Here is a 17,822-nt window from a genome sequence, read left to right as displayed (position 1 = left end):
CTGCTCTCCCCTCTCTCTATCTCTGAGGGTTTTCTCTATTGGTGTTCACCTCCTCTCACACTTGGCCTCCCTCTCCTCTCTCTCTCTCTCTCTCTCTCTCTCTCTCTCTCTCTCTCTCTCTCTCTCTCTCTCTCTCTCTCTCTCTCTCTCTCTCTCTCTCTATAATACACTCTCACTTCCCCCCGCAGTAATTTCATTTCTCTCCAGTTTGAAGGGCACTCCTCCTGCCTCCGCCTCATTTTGAGCACGCATCGACCTCTGCTCCTCCGTGGAAACTATCGGCTCTGTCTTTGACCTTCTGGAGCTCATTTGTGTAACAATGCACACACTGTAACACATTCCTCCGTGTTCATTTAATACGTTGTTGCAACTGTGAAAGTATCCACAAGTGTCACAGTGAGCTTACTGGGGGAAAAGGGGCTGTGTTAATGTAGGCTTCACTTCCTCCACACAGCTGATTCAAATCACCGAACAACAAAGCACCAAGTAATCACCATGCCGAGATCCAGGTGCCACAGGCACACAGCAGCAACAGCAACCAGTCAGAATGGAACAGGAAGTGATGCCCACCTTTCACGCCAGGGCTCATGGGACAACTTGTGGATACAAATGAAACCAAACGGACCTGTGAGAAGTTAACCACTTGAACAGACAGATTGATATACTTTGCAGGACAATGTCATCAGATTGATTGTATTTGGTGACACATCACATAAAAAATAGCAGAATAGCATTGATTGATTGATTGATTGAAGACTTTATTATTTAAGTTTGCATAGAAAAAAGTACAGTTTCATGACGGTACAGTTCACTGGTACAAGGTCAACTAAAAGGAGATCCTAGAAAAGACTAAGCTTGTTTCCATAGGAAACCATTGTATCTCATATAACATTGAATGACAGACGGATAGAACACAGTACTATGCTGTAGATATAGTAAAAAAAAAGTAAATAAAAATAAAATGAACAGCGCAAAAAATACATACAGTAGGTAAATACAAAGTTTGTTATTGCCAGTTGCGAATGGCTGCCGCCTGTAAGTGGTTTTTCTGGGCGATTTTAAAGGATGCTAGGGAACCACATTCCTTTAAGGCCTTCGGTAGGGCGTTCCACATTTTTGTTGTATAGCAGAAGAACGAGTTTGACCCTTTGTTTGAGTTGAATTTGGGTGGAACGTGATCAGTGGCGCTGCCTCTGGTGTTGTAATTGTGGACGTCCTTAACGTTTATAAAGTATTTTGCCAGGCACTTCCCAACAAGTACTTACTTACTTACGCCTTACACCCCTACTGGGGTATAGGCCATCGACAAGGGACCTCCAGAGTTCACGGTCGCTGGCGTTCCTTTCTATCTGTGACCAGGTGCATCCCTGTCTCTTGGTGTCTGCCTGGAGATCCCGCCGCCAGGTGTTTTTTGGCCGGGCCTCTGTTTCTCTTCCCTTGAGGGTTCCAAGTCAGAGCCTGTCTGGTGGTGTTTGACTCTGGCTTTGCACAGTATGTTCCCGATCCAGCTCCATCTTCTTTGTCCAATTTCGTCAGTTGTTGTCTAGGAGTTGTTTCGTTTTTATCCACAGATCGTTGTTACTGATCTTGTCCAGCCAGTGTATATTCAGGATTCTTCTGAGACACTTGTGATTTTGGTTGTTTGATGTATCTCTCTAGAGCGCCAGATGTTCTTGAGCAGTAAATATGCCGTTCTTGCCTTCCCTATCCTAGCTTTCACATCTGCATCCGTACCACCCTGGTTGCTGATGATAGAGTCAAGTTAGCCTGGCGGGGCCTGACGTCATACTGCGTTCACTCACTCATATCTTCCCCAGTATAACGTCTGGCCTTCCAGGTATAGGCAGTGAGTATACTGATTATTTTCTGATCGGGGCCAATCAGTGACTACAACAAACGTAGTCTTCCTGACAACAAGTGAAAAGCTTTCCCTGATTGGTCCATGTGTAGACGGTGACGTAGATGCATGCTGCAGCATTTTTAAAACAACAATGGCTGCCCTCGCGATGCAACAAGTGTAACAGTTAACGCTCTAACGATAAAACAAGCAATAAGTGCAGTTATTTCAGAGTTGGAATCAATTACATCAATTAAAAAGGAACACGGGGGATGCGCTAGCGGAGTTCATCGGCCGAAAAGACGTGTTTGTTTGCCACTCTTCCGACTGGCTGAGAGATGTTTTGCTACGCTGATTGGTTAGAGGAGTCTGTCTGTCAAGGCAAGTACTCCCGCCCACTTTTCAAGCTGTCAATAGGCAGAAGGCCAGACGTTATACTGGGGAAGGAATGAGTGAGTGAACGCAGTATGACGTCAGGCCCCGCCAGGCTAGAGTCAAGTAGCATCACCAAAAACCCAATAAAAGCCAGAGGGATTATTTCCATTTTGGTCTCCCTAGACTACGTGTTAGCCTTTAGTTAGCCGCGGGAACCCAGGCATTTCATTCAAGAAAGAAAAGCCTGGGTAAAGCCCCCAGTAACTGTGGCTCAGCCAATCACAAGCCGCGGCCGTCAAGGCATCGCCCACGGACAAGTGTCCATAGTACAGAGGGGCTCACATGAAAATGAATTTTAGCTTGTAGATCGGCTATTTTTGGCAAAGAGATTTGGAGGGGGAAAAGAGCAGACTAAGTACAGTGAAAGGTTAAGTTTATTAAGTATTGACGGTTCAAGTGGTTAAATATCTGAAAATCCACATTAACATGAATCCAAAATACACTTATGATTGTGCTGTCAAACAATTAAACTATGGAATCTATGATAAGGTTGTGGGAGTCCCTGCTTCATCTCTCTCTCAACTAAGGGGTCCTTGGCCTGAAAATGTTGAAGACCCCTGGTTTAGACAGTATACACCAGAGTCCCCAATGACTCTACACCAGGGCCGGGCATGCTACCATTCTTCCCTCTACTCTACACCAAATATCTGGCCCAAAATAGCAGATATACAAGCTCACAACACACACATACGCGCTGTGGGCTCTCTTCACCATTGGTCCACCCCAGAACAGGGACCCAGTGTGGGGTTCACTCGAGGTGTTTGTTTGTTATGGTGCAGCAGGGCACGCTGCCATTTCATTATGTGGGTCGAGATAGCACTTCAGTTCAATTGGTCTTTGCCAGTTTGTTTGATTCCGTTTCCCTCTAACAGGTCACGTAGCGCGGGGCCATGAGAGACAGGATAATACTTATAAGGTCCTTTCTAACGCAATGATAGCTCCTTAACCCATTAAGACCTGAGGCTGATTCTAAATCCTAACAGGATGTTTCTATATCAGTGATTCTATACCAGCAAGACAGCTAAGGGCGAAAAGCGAGGTCGCGCAGGACGGAATTCGCACAGGACGGAATTCATTATTATATTATATCGGACCAGTTACCCATATGGAGATCCCTGATACCCATATATAGAGATCCATGTACTGTATATGGAGATATGGGCATATTGGTTGGATTGGCGGTTCTACAAAAAAAAGTTGTTTCATACAACTTTACATTGTGCAAGTACAGTAACGGCAGGGGAAGCAGCTAAGAACATAGGCAACAATCTGAGCTATCCGTGTGCAAAAGTCGGCTGAACCAACCATGAGCTGTGAGATCCCAGACATGCTTACTCTGTTACTCTTTATGTGAAAGTCCTATAACGCCTATGACGTCTGACATCATACATACAATCCCTTTTATGCTCATATATGGAGATCCCTGTCTGTAGAACCAACCATGTGCTGTGAGACCCCAGACGTTCTGTCTTTCAGTCCTTGTCCCCTTTTATGGGCGTATTGGTAGGATCGGCGGTTCTACTGAAAAATGTTGTTTTGTACAACTGTACAATACATCAGGGATCTCCATATATGGGCATACAAGGGACAAGGACGGAATGTGATGTCATAATGTGGTGTCACGGATATCCAGGGTTTGATCTTTGATGAGGTGATGTCACAACAATGTGATGTCACAATGTCAACAATGTGACAACAGCAATAGACTATAGACATTGAGGCGTTAAAGGAAAGATACGGATCTACAGACAAGATGTGACAGTTTTCATAGTTAACTGCAACCTACGGTCGCAATCAGTGTTTTTCGGCACCTTGGACACCTTATTATGTAAAATGGACCTCACAACCTGTGCCTCGGATCATGCCTTAAACATAACAGACATGGATTTTGTTGCTGAAAAATGAACTGAACTGAACTGAACCTTTTTCTAAATGATATGTATTTGGCCGTGGATGGAAATAATTAGTTCCAGGGACCCAACAGAAGCAAAGATTTGAGTTAAAAATGTATTTGAATAATTAAAGTATAAAATAATGTTTTTTTTTAAGCTCAAATATTAAAATGGCACAGATTTCTCTTCCTTGGTCGGGATGTGTTAATGGTGGCGTGGTCTTTTCAGCGCCATGCTTTTGCTCTTTTTCCCTCTCATCTTCTGGAGTCTTCTGGAGTGGAGAGTGAACGCCAGTCACCATTACTACTATAATGGCTATGATCATTCAGGGATAGGATAGTCGGAAAATGCAAACCCCCCCATCCTTGTAAAACATAAATCCTGAGTTGATATCATTTCTTTATAATTGGGAGGACCTTTATCACCGCTGTTCTCTTCAAACAACCGGGGCGACCGTCCAACCACTCAGGCATTGGGGAGAAGGTTATCGCTTTTGAATCACTAGCCTTAGTAGGGATTTGATCATATCCCTATACTTTGATATCATTGGATTAATTCAATGGCAGAGAATGTACCCCCAGTGAAAGGACCTTGAAGTTAACTTTTAAAAGAGATGCGGCCTAACATGCTTTTCATTTAAAGGAGTAGTTCACCCCAAAAAAATATTCTCGAATTCATGGAGATTTTTTTAGTTTTTGTTGCATTCCTGAGCCAATAATTTGACGTCCGGCATAATCTCCGTAATCTCCGGACGTCCGGCGTAGTCTACACGTAACAAAATTTGGCACATGCAGATGTGCCAATTTCCCCCACAATGCACCTGGATTCTGCTACTTCAAAACACCACTGAGCAACTTGCATTGAAATGAATGGCTGGGGGCGGGGCTATCCGCTCTCTATTATATATATATATATATATATATATATATATATATATATATATATATATATATATACACTCTATGCCGTCCGTCCATTGAATTGTATTCATCGTGGCTTTTCCCATATTGCACGTTTGGTCAAAATGGCCTGTTTTCTATGGACCATAACTTACACACGGATCATCGCGGTTGTATTTTTTCTTCTCTGTGAACTACTCCTTTAACACGGCAGCTGAACACTTTCAAGATTATCTCTCTGTCTCTCTCTCTGTCTGTCTCTCTCTCTCTCTCTCTCTCTCTCTCTCTCTCTCTCTCTCTCTCTCTCTCTCTCTCCCTCCCCCCCAGTCCTTTTGTGGCATGGTCTTGTTCCCAGCAGGCAGGTTGGCTCCATGCTTGTTAACCTCTGTCTTGTTCAGCTGTCCACTCTGACACAGACCTGTCTTTATTTACCTGCTCCACCAATTAGAGCTCACAGCACACAGACAGGTGGGAGAATGGAGGGAGAGAGAAAGAGAGAGAGAGAGAGAGAGAGAGAGGGGTGAGCAAGGCGTTGCTGTCAGGTGGAAACCTCATATGTCCCAAATTCCAAATGAGCAGATCTACAAGCGCAAAACAAAAAAGCTTATGGAACTGCTAATTTTGCTACTTTTGTGCTAGACTCTTACATGGTGAAGTAGGGCATCCATTTACACGCACAAAAAAAACATAAAGTTTGCGGGCGTTCATTTCTAGAGTTCACACGCTCCGTCCACTCACATTATGTGTCCGAATGTTGTGTCCAATCTTGCTTTGTTGTCAGTATTGAGGTGAAAGCGTAGGCTCCAATACAGGACCCCAACGGCACCTTCCCGCGACCCCACTTTGGGTTGCGAGTCTCGCGACCAATAGTTTGAGAACCGCTGATATAAACAGTTGGAGGCGCTGTGTGAACGGTGAAGACTGCCAGAGATCCACGTGCATGCGCGCTCGCGATGTGACGTGACGTCAGCACGTGTGGCGTGCGTGAGCACGTGAGCAGCCCTAGTGTGTGAGCATGTGAGCAGTCCTAGCCAATAAGCCTTGCGTGGCGATGTTTTCAATTGTATCCACCTGTTTCCGCGGGAATTTACTGGAAATTTTATTGCACCACACTTCCGGTTAACAGCAGACATACAAGCTCACGTCGCGTCGCAGACGCAGCCGTTGTGAGCTTGTAGATCATACTCGGCTGCGACGCCGGAAGCTCCGTGCAACTTTTGCGCAATGCACGATGAGATGTCCGAAAGTTGTGGATAGACAGATGGAGATAGGAGGCAGTGGTGTAAAGTAACTAAGTACATTTACTTAAGTACTGTGCCTAAGTACACTTTTGAAGTATTTGAACTTTACTTGAGTATTTCCAATTTCCAATACTTTTACTTCTACTCCAATACATCTCAGATCCAAATATTGTACTTTTACTGTACACTACAATTATTTGAAAACTTTAGTTACTAGTTACTTTGCAGATATGAATTATAATATTATAAAACATACATTAACCACTTTAGCCCTATTATAAACCTTGGCTATTTGAAAATAGACGATCTACAAGCTCACAACGCGTCGCATCGCTTGTACAGTAGCTCTGCTATTTTCAAACATTGTGTACTTTTACCTTTGGAACTTTAAGTACATTTTGATGCCAACATTTTCGTACGTTTACTCGAGTACATTTTGAATTCCAGACTTTTAATTGTAACAGAGTATTTTTACATTGCAGTATTGATAATTTTACTCAAGTAAAGAATGTGAGACTTTTTACACCCCTGATAGGAGGTATCTTCCCCACAGCAACGAAGACACAGTTGAACGTAGTTGACACCCACCCACTCCCAGTGGAGGAAAGTAACGCCGTATATACTCTGTATTTAGTAAAATGTTGAGGTATTTATACTGTTGGGACAAATTAATTCACTTATAGATGTATATAAATGAAAATATATGACATATCCCTTAGCAAAATGGAAGCGCAGGATTGCTATTGAGACATTTAGATCATGTCAATGTCTCACCTACTGTAGACCTAGACGCAGCATAATAGTACAGTGAATTCATCCCCATGTTTGTGCTGAATCTGGGGGGAATGAGATCAGCGGAGCTCCCTCTGGTGTTTTACCCGTGGGCGTTTCTCAGTCTTTTGAAGAAGTTTGACTGGTACATGCCAGGGCACTGCATGGTCCCTTGAGTATCTTGAAAATCAGACCTACAGTATTGTCCCCTACCCTGAGCCATCTAACCCTATAGCACAGGAGTCTTCAAAGTTTTCAGGCCAAGGAATATGTACTATTTTATACCTTGTCTGTGAAAGAATTGCTCACAACACGGCGAGATGCGACGTGTTGTGAGCTTGTAGATCTGCTACTCCCATCACCTTTACTTTTGATACTTTTGAGCACATTTAAGGATGCATTGTAGTTTTACTCAACATGTACGTCTTTTGCTACTTTTACTTCTTTTATATATTTCAGCTCAGAATAACCACACCAATTTAGATGTACCGTACCATTTATTGCAACGTTGTTATATATTTAGTTTTGGCGGTGTAGCTCTGCAGTGATCGTACAGATTATCTGCTTGAACATGAGACATAATCTGATATCACAAATCCCCCCAGAGCAAAGCATAATATACAGATTGAGATTACATGTATAACATTGAACCTTCAGTTGCATGATTTAAGATATCACATATCATAATCCATAGAACACAGAACAATCTGTAAACAACACATATTAACAGGAGTAACTACATTTACAGGGAGGAGGCCGGGGAGGTGCACAACTAGTAGTAACAGCTAAACAACTAGAATGAACAAGAACAGGAAGCTGCTTAAATAGACTGCTTGAGATGCATTGTGGGTTAGAGGGCCTATTCGAATTAAGCTTGTAGCCAATGAGAATAAACATGAGGTGTCGGACTGCTATGGGAGTGTGAATGAATTAACTACTTAATGAATGAAGAGGGGGGGCCGGGGAGATAGCAACAACGCATTCTGCCTTCCATAAAAGAACTTCCGCAGGCTCTATTTAAGTAGACAATCTGATTACTTCCCCCCACATGCAGTAAACTCCTCAGTGTTCATTTAACTCAAGGAGGAGAGAATAAAAATGTCCTTGCAATCATCTAAGTTAATTTGGCACTCTGGGTTTGACTGTGCAACTTCCTCCGCCATCCATCTGATTCAATTATTATCTCCGACCATTTCCTGTTTTATTGTGCGTTTACGTCATGGCACGTTACACGACTCTCTCCATTACAGTGAGCCATGAAGAGAGAGACAATGCAGCCACGCAGGGCACAGAGTGCATTACAGTACAAGGATAGTACTGTACAACAGTGGTTCTCAACCTGTGGGTCGGGACCCTAAGGGGGGGTCTCCAAATTATTTTGAGGGGTCCCCAGATGATTAACATAAAGTTTAAGTGTATAGAGTGTATCTACACATTTCTAAAGTGACAATTTAAGGACTTAATAAGAACTCTAAAATGCCAAATTAAACATTGTCAAATTGTCAAATATTAGAGGCAGAAATTGTGAAAATAGCCGATCTACATGCTCTGCTATTTTCACAATAGAACTGTGTTATACAAAATGTAATTCCTCAGCTCTTAGTGCTCGTCAGGGATATTGAATTCCCTGTTAAGTTATGAGGGCACTCGTTGGCAAAACGGCTACCGCTTGCCGAATATTCTCCACACGAGTGCCGTATAACTCCTCAGGCAAAACACTTCAAATCAGCCACGAGGGTGCGTGAGGGGGCGTCGCACCCTCAAAAATGACAAATTAAACATTGGCCAAATTGTCAAATATTAGAGGCAGAAATTGTGAAAATAGCCGTCTGCGTCTACATGTTGCGAGGCGTTGTGAGCATGTAGATCTGCTATTTTCACAATAGAACTGTGTTATACAAAATGTTACGCCTCAACTCTTAGTGCTTGTAGGTTGGGGGAGGGGGGGGGTCCCAGTTAAAATATGAATATTTTGGGGGTCGCGGCCTGAAAAGGTTGAGAACCACTGCTCTAGAGCCACCGTAGGCTCATCGCAGCTTCATGCCTCTGTTCTCTCTCTCTCTCTCCCTAGACTTCCTATCCCCTGCTCCACTTTCACTATCAAATAATAAAGGCATAAAAGAAATGTCCCCAAAAAATAACCTTTAAAAAAAGTTTTACTTTCTATTGCTTTTCCGAAGCTAAATCGAATTTCTTTTTCTGTTTAAGCCGAGAAAAGGTCAGACCACTTCCATTATTGCCGCACCGTTTTCATGTCTGTAGCTAACACAATAATTTGATATCCCGCCTAGCAACGGTGGTAGTTGTGTGGAAGAAGAAGGGAGTTATATCGTGTTTGGAAGTGTAACACGACCAAACAAGATCAGCCACCTCTCTCTGAGGAAATAAACAGTGGGAGCTGTACATTACACGCATTATCCTTGCTGTTGAGTGGAAATCTTGGCCATAAGTCGTCAAAGTTGGCACATGGCAGAAAATAAGTGCGGATTCACACTGCGGTCTTGGGTGCGAGGCCACTTGGCAGATGTTTTGATAGTGTGAAGCATGCGTACTGTCCTCAGAAACGCCGGCCCCGAGACCACCTCCAGAGGTAGTCTAGAGTCTGCATGATGCGTCCTCGAGAACGTTGCGCTGCAATGTGAAGCTACCGTTCCATGAACAAGGAAGTGGTGTCGCTTCTGCTGGGATGAAAATAACAAGGATTGATCCGCGATGTCACTATTAAGATATCAAGGATGCAACAGTGACGTTACTGTTATGCGATGATTACAGACAGCGTTACATTGTGATGTTTCAAAGACAGTCAGCACACACTGCTTTGGTTGTGTATTTTTGTTCTGTTACTGTTAACTCAAGATAAAATGTCAGGAACACTGTAAAACTTTAATATTCGCTCTAAATTCTGACAAGATTCTTCTGTGACATGACATTTTATATCTCCCAAAGCCCCATAGTCAACAAGTGTCCCCGGGAGGCACATTAATACAATTACAGTTTGATGAAGTGTACACTAGGGAGTCCAGGCACAGAAGAATTTTGGCCAATGTGAAATCTGGTCAGTGGGGACCAGGCAACGGTTTTCAGAAACAGTTCGAATCAATCGGATTGCAGTGTGAATCCGCCCTCAACACAGCACAAAGGGGGAACAGGTTAAAACTGAGAGAAGACAAATCTACTAATAAACGACCGAATGTCTGTCTGTCCAATGTCTGTCTGATAAACACGCATGCTGACATCAATGATACTAAACAGTGCCCGAATTTGGAGATAACTGACTTCACTGATAAGTCTGGGTTCTCCAACATTACTTCTGATACTCCTACATTCAATCCCTCATATACTGTGCACAATTCGGAGCACATATCTTCAAACGGGCGAGAACTATCCCTTTTATGCCCATATATGGAGATCCCTGATGTCATCAATATTAAGCCCATATCTGGGAATGCCCATATGGACATAATTGTGATAGTCTCTGTTGTTTCAGCGCGACCTCGCCCTTTAGGGCGTCTTACTGGTAAGAATATATTATGAATAAGCATAAAAAGCATTACAAAGGTGACACTGGGAATAATAATCCTTTGTTAGTGTGTAACTCCCATCTGTAACTAAACCTAGTAGCCCAGTTCATAATCTTATAGCTGCATAAGCTGGTGCACATAGTCCCATAAATAACTAAAAACTAATAGGTCCAGTTCATGAGCCTAGCGGCTTGGTCATGCACTGGACTACTCACCAACCCCTTCTTCTTCATAGAAGGTGTTGGCTGGCGCAGACATTGTAGCTGTAAAACAAAATCAACTTGTAACGGTTTTGCTTGGGGTGCCACTTTTGGCAGGTCTGTGAGTCAATACTTTTTAAAAGTTAAGTCAACCGCACACAGGACACAAACACAGACCATAATTAAACACAACACTCGTATCTTGAGCCGTCAACAACAAATTCCCAAAAGCACAAACATACTATAGTGAAGGCTGACAAACAGTAAAGCACCAACCACAGACAAAGCTCAATTAAATTAATACATGTATTGAATAGTGCAGTCAATAAAAAACTGAGAAAATGGTTCCTCCCTTGAACACCTCCAAGTCTATTTCCCCGAAATCGCATCACCATAAGCATATGAACACACCTGACATAACTGTGAAGCCCGTTTGTCACTTTCACAAATCGTATGCTGTATATTAGCATTTTTATGGTGTATCTACTATCTATTCTGCATCTAGCTTGAGGCTCATCTATTCTGCATCTAGCATGAGGCAACATGTTTAACCAGCTCTCTCTGTGTGTGTGTGTGTGTGTGTGTGTGTGTGTGTGTGTGTGTGTGTGTGTGTGTGTGTGTGTGTGTGTGTGTGTGTGTGTGTGTGTGTGTGTGTGCAGGCAGGCGGGTGTGTGCGTGGGGGGGGGGGGGGGGGGGGGGTAGCCATTAAACGAAACGGGTATTTCTTACATTGATGCTCCTACATATTATCATGCAAGCACCAGTTAAAGTTACTTTCCATCCCTCATATATTGTATGCACAGTGCACATCCCATAACCCACACACTGCACATCATTTCGGAGCTCATATCTTTGAACGGGTAAGGGCTAGTTGTTATAATAGAGCATATGGGAGGCCTGACCTGCTCCCCGGTATCTGTACCTTTCTCAGAGAAGAAGACGTATAACTTTTTGTGCACATGAAGAGCCGTACGCTCTCTTATGCTGAAACCTCAGAGCAATTAAATTCCTGGGAGTTCTTTGGATCATGATTGTATATTCAGAGTTCAGCACTGCAGCGGCTGTAAACAGATCGCTAGAATGTTAATTGGACTCAAGTGACTGGTAGATAACCCCCCGAAAAAGAATCCCTGAGTAATATCAACCTCAACTTCACTTTAGTTGTCAGGGCACAAGTTCACATCTGGAAAAGTGGGGGAAATTATTATTATTCATCTTTCTTTTTTTTAGTTTGACCTGCACCTTAGTATCTGTATTTTTTTCTTATAGCGCTATATTCGCTCTATGAGCTGTGTAAGCATATAGTTATGTTTGTGACACATGCACCGCTTTATCAGGACACTGCAGACTCAAGGATATGCAATGCCACTATATACTGTCTGTGTGTGTGTGTGTGTGTGTGTGTGTGTGTGTGTGTGTGTGTGTGTGTGTGTGTGTGTGTGTGTGTGTGTGTGTGTGTGTGTGTGTGTGTGTGTGTGTGTGTGTGTGTGTCCGTCTGAAACATTGGTCATTTTTCTGTCTCTTTCTGTGTCCACAATAAAACTTGCATCGGAAGCTATGAGGGTGCGGTTAATATTCCTATATTATTTAGTGCTGAATGTCCAGCCACCACTTCTCTAGAGGACAGCTCTTACAACCACAACAGTGATCTACCTCATTCATAACAGCTTGGTGTCAGGCCGGCTACAGACCTAAAGGCACAAAAACGAGTGCGTGTCGTGTGGGGGAGGCGGGGGGCAGGCACAGCGCAATGCATTCCGGATGGGAGTCGAGTGGTTTGAAGTCGAGTGCGAGTCGTGTGGTGTTGTGTGGTTGCGTCCAACTTGCTCACGACTCGCACTAGACTTCAAACCACTCGACTTCCATCCGCAATGCATTGTGCTGTCTCTGCCCCCCGCCTCCCCCACACAACTCTCACTCAACTTGTGCGTTCCAGTCTGATTGCAGCCTCAGAAGTGGGATAGGTTTTATGATTATTTTAGAAAACGTGCTTACAATACGTTTCTCCTGTAATCCCAACTGTTAAGAGTGTGAAGTGTGAAATTTGCTTGTTGATTCAGCAAAGTGCCTTCAAAATTGTAATATACTATTACAGGCTGTTTGAATAGTCTTTGAAGTAGAGTATTGGACTAGGGCCGGCCCACTGTTGAGCCTACCTTTGAATGTTGACAACGTCTACATCAGCACAGTCTTATTGATAGAGTGAAAGGATTTGTGGCTGAGAATTCATTTGAGTTTTGTTCTGTTTTGGATTGACAATGGGAAAAATCCAATAAAATAACGAAGCCTCAACAGAAAAATATAATAGAATAAAGAGGGACCTTTGAATAGAGAATATTATCCCCAATTGAAATAATCAAATAATGGTGTTGCTCAATAAATCTACATGCTAATTATTTTTCTCCCCCCCCAAATAAATCCCAGAAGGAGCTTTGCAGCACCTTTGCCCTAATTTAGTAATCCATATCCTATGAATTATGCATACATTTGATCCTCCAGACTTTGGATAATCCAACAGTACCTACTGAGAATATCCACCAAACGCACATGCTAAAAAACAGAAACCAGAAGCCAGACACTTAATCTTCGACGGTACACAAGTGATTTTGGGTTACCCTGATTGGTCCCTCACTACTTCGGAGGGAGTGAAATTCAATCACAACTTTTTTTTGGCACTGGCAGATTCGTCTGGTTTCCAGGTTAATCCTAATGGCCCCCCTGTTTGAATTATCCTTCTGCAAGAAAGCACAAGCCTAGAGAACAAGATGATAATAGCGTTCTGAAGTTTATTAAGCACATACAGAAAATACAGTTTGCAGAAGTCACATATAGTACACGTGGACAGAAATTATGAGTCATAACTAATAGAGCTAAGCAGGACAGATATGAATGAGCACATTTTAGAGAATATAAACATGAGGTTATAGAAAGCAGATTAGTCGTATCTCACAGTGGCATATCTTTGAGTCTGCAGTGCCTGATAAAGTGTGGCACACTTGGCGTCACAAACAGAACTATACATGTATATCGTCACTGTCGGGCAGAAACCTTGTATCTCCAAGTTTCAAGTTTGTAAGTTTTTTCACCAAGTAAAGCCCTGCTTCATCATACAAGGCTGTCGCACAAAAGTAGTGAAAACAGCCGATCTACAAGCACACAACGCCTCGCACCACGAGGCGTTGTGTGCTTGTAGATCTGCTATTTTCACTAGTTTAGTTAATTTTTAAAATGATAAATACAAAATGAACGGTCTTGGACATACAAGGTTTCCACCCAACAGCGACGATATGCTTGCACAGCTCTTAGAGCCTCATAAGAAAAGGTACAGATACCGAGTGCAAGTCAAACCTCCAAAAATAACGTCACCCACTTTTCACAGCTGTGAACTTGTGATGTGACGACCAAACCAAAGTTGAAGTTCGCAAATGTTTTATGGTCAGGATTCATCGGGAGCGTGGTCGGCTTGGTTCCCCAGGCTTAAAACTTTCAATATAACGTCGTTGTCGGGTGGAAACCTTGTATGTCCAAAAATCATATTCGTTTTGCATTCATCATTTTAAAAATGATTTAAAATAGTGAAAACAGCCGATCTACCTCGCACCGCGAGGCATTGTAAGGCATTGTGTGCTTGTAGATCTGCTATTTTCACTAGTTTTGTGCTACAGTCTTATATGATGAGGCAGGGCTTTGATTCACAAAAAAAAATGCAAATTTGAAACTTGGAGTTACAAGGTTTCTGCCCGACAGTGACGATAAGAACTTCCTGAAACATTTCTCTACTGCTGGAACCTGTGCCAGTGAAAACCATGATGACACCGACTGTTGCGCTCCATTGGACAACTCATGCGCTGTGAGAAGGCAATACACAAACAACATCCACAGCTTCCTGAGATTATAGTAGTGAGATGTGTGTGCGTGCGTGCCTGCGTGCGTGCGTGCTCGTGCGTGTGCGCGTGCGTGTGCGCGTGCGTGTTGTGGCTTGTGTCCAGGGCTTTGACACTGATGGGACAGTAGCAGGGGGCCGGGCTCGCGTTTGATCCCTGCAAAAGGAAGGGTTCATACCGACACGACCTTGAGAAAGATTATTTACAAAGAAATCGCGAAGCGATGCTGCAACCCCGGACCCCCCACCGGGCCGCGCTCTGCTGCTGCACAGCGTGCGCTCTTCCCCTGTCCTTGTTAGTCAGTTTTGGTTTGTGCACGTGTGCGTGTGAGTCTGTGTGCGAGCGAGTGTGCGTGTGTGTGTGTTGGTTTGTTGAGGGAGGAAGGTGCATGTTTGTGTGCCACTGATGAATATGCATGAAGGAGCCTGCCTGTCTGTAAAGGGCATGATATAGTCTGTTGCACGCAGTGCCGTGCAGCGACTGTAGCTCCTAGTGGGTAGGTCTGGTAATCAGAAGGTCCCCGGTTCACAGTGGTGGGAAAAGTATCCACATTCTTTACTAGGGATGGAGCTCCAAACCAGAACCTGTTACAAACTCCATAACACATTTATTGAGTACCCGGTATCAATAAGCTTTGGGCTTATCAAGCCTGTTATCGAGCATGGCGGCCCATGAAGACAAGAGGCGATCAAGACATTATTACTTTACTATTCATAATATAAACTAAAGCCATTTAACACTTATTGCACATTAATGAATGGTTGTTTTAATGATGATAATTTTTACTTATGTCAATTGTCATCTTCATAGATGGTGGTCAGCCACAGCTCACAGTCACAACAACCGGCCATAAAAAAAAAGGTTCTGTATAGCAAGGGTCTTCAAAAGGGGGTCCGGGACCCCTAGGGGGTCCTCAGAATTACGACAGGGGGTCCTCCAAATCTTTGTGGGATAGAAGCTTTTTTTTCTCCTTTTTTATATTAACCACTTGAACCCTATAGCGTCCATATTCTGAGAACTTTGTGCGTTGTGAGCTTGTAGATCTGCTATTTAAGGCAAAGAGGTTTGGTGTAGAGGGGAAAAAGAGCAGACTAAGTACAGAGTGAAAGGTCAAGTTTATTAAGTATTGACGGTAGTGGTTAAATATCTGAAAACACGAATTGACACAATGAAACTATATGGAATCTATGTGTTATGGGGGTCCTTGCTTCATTTCTCTCTCAACTAAGGGGTCCTTGTTCTGAAAACGTTGAAGACCCCTGGTATACACAAATAGTAACACTGGATGGAAATTCCTGGCCGTACCTGACAGCGCGCATCCATCCAACGTTCTGTGCATAATAATTATGCGTGTTGTTTTTCTGTGCGTTCTGAAGCATTATTATTTTTTTGTCGGGGCCTTGGGCGCGTGTTTATATTAGTCCCTCTCAAGCCCACGGGCTGTAAAATGACCTGTCTCCCCCGATTACACCCCGTGTAACCAGAAGTGACGTGGTAATTGCCGAATCTATTTAAAAGAATTGTAGCACGTCTCTCTCCCTTCATGCTCTCTGGCCATGATGTACAAGCCAAGCCGTTCCACTCTCTTTCTTATATGGCTGCAAATCTCCTCTGTCACTCTCCCTTCTTTTATTCTCCTTACAGCGATGGAGGAAGTAGAAATACGGCAATGTATAAAACACTCTGTTACAAGCAAAAAGACGATATTCCAATTCAACTTTTCTTTTTTTTTTATTGCGACCGTCAGGTCGCAGTTACTATCAAAACCTCCACCGGCTGTCAGTCAGTCAGTCAGTCAGTCAGTCAGTCAGTCAGTCAGTCAGTCACGTCACACGTCACACTTTTCCCCTACTCATATCTCCGCCACCGTTGCCCCGATCCATGCCCGATTTTGCACACACACTCCTTGGCTGCCAAACCACAACCCCACCCACATTTCTCACATGGCCCTCTTCTAGTGCCACCATGAGGCCGATTCTTGCAAGACACATTTTTGGACACTGCTCTTACATATTTTGCCCTAAAATCACGCAAACCGGTACACAGTATCCCTATACTGTCCCATCTAGGGCCACTATCTGGCTGATTTTTAAAAAACTCATTTTTGGACACTGCTCCTACAGATCTTGCCCTAAAATCACGCAAAGCGGTACAAAGTATCTCTACAGTCATGTCATCAACATGGATCTGTCCCATTTCCCATATTCCCTCCTGATTGGCTACCATTGCCTTCCAAAGTTTGTGCTTATCTCCCGATTTAGGGAGTCTTACTGGTATATTGGGGGTGAGGGTGATATTGGTCATTGTGCGTACTCCTTCGGGCTGGGGCATCACATGTCGGCGGGGAGTGTTGGGCGGGAGGAGTAGGACCAAGGCCCTACGTCCTCCCGGTGGGGGCTCCTCACTGGCAGGTGAGCCAGTACGATAACAACAGCAGTGACAACACAGAAATGTGTATGGGGGGAATTAATTGGCATTAATGACTAAATTGGGTCAGAAAATTAGGTTAAAAAATAATTGGCTATAAATTTAAGGAGAAATTGGAGTGAAAAAGTACTATATTGAGATGTGTTGAAGTAGGAGTGTAAAAATGATGAATAAGTTAAATTAAAGTTATTACCTACAGTACATGAGTGCTTTGCTACTTTCCACCAATGTCCTCCTGCTACGTTTCATGTTTTTCTGCCTCTCTCTCTCTCTCTCTCTCTCTCTCTCTCTCTCTCTCTCTCTCTCTCTCCCTCTCTCTCTACACGAGGTCTTCCTCTCTTCTCCCTGGTTAATGGCTTAATCCCTCTCTCTCAGTGTGCATGTGCCAAGGCAGATGTCAGCATCGCCATTGGCGCTTTGAAGATACAAAAACCAACGGCACACTGAATATATTCTGCACTCCTGCTACTCTGTTCTATTAAATATACTCTCTCTCTCTCTCTCTCTCTCTCTCTCTCTCTCTCTCTCTCTCTCTCTCTCACAGTGGCGACCATTCCTGCCTGGTTTGAAGTACGAGGTGATTGACTCCGCCTACATCTCCCTCTACACAGGTAAGAACCACACGCACTGTATAAGCACTAAAACATTCCCTGGGTTAATCTGAGATACAAATCCAAACCAAATGGACCCTGAAGGCCCCTGACGGATAAAAAGC

General features: G+C 43.5%; 1 protein-coding gene across 1 annotated transcript in view; it reads left to right on the top strand.

Moving 5' to 3' along the window:
• Positions 1-17,822, top strand: part of b4galnt4a (beta-1,4-N-acetyl-galactosaminyl transferase 4a) — a gene marked incomplete at both ends in the record, with an annotated part of 477,817 nt that overhangs the window by 388,681 nt on the left and 71,314 nt on the right. Inside the window, one exon of the mRNA XM_080736977.1 lies at positions 17,652-17,718. Coding sequence (XP_080593103.1) covers positions 17,652-17,718 — 67 coding nt within the window. The remainder of the gene's footprint in view (positions 1-17,651; positions 17,719-17,822) is intronic.

This window comes from Nannobrachium achirus (assembly GCF_963921795.1).
Source record: "Nannobrachium achirus genome assembly, chromosome: 11".
Lineage (NCBI taxonomy): Eukaryota > Metazoa > Chordata > Actinopteri > Myctophiformes > Myctophidae > Nannobrachium > Nannobrachium achirus.
Note: the sequence above shows the minus strand (reverse complement) of the source record. Positions and strands in the feature narration are given on the sequence as shown.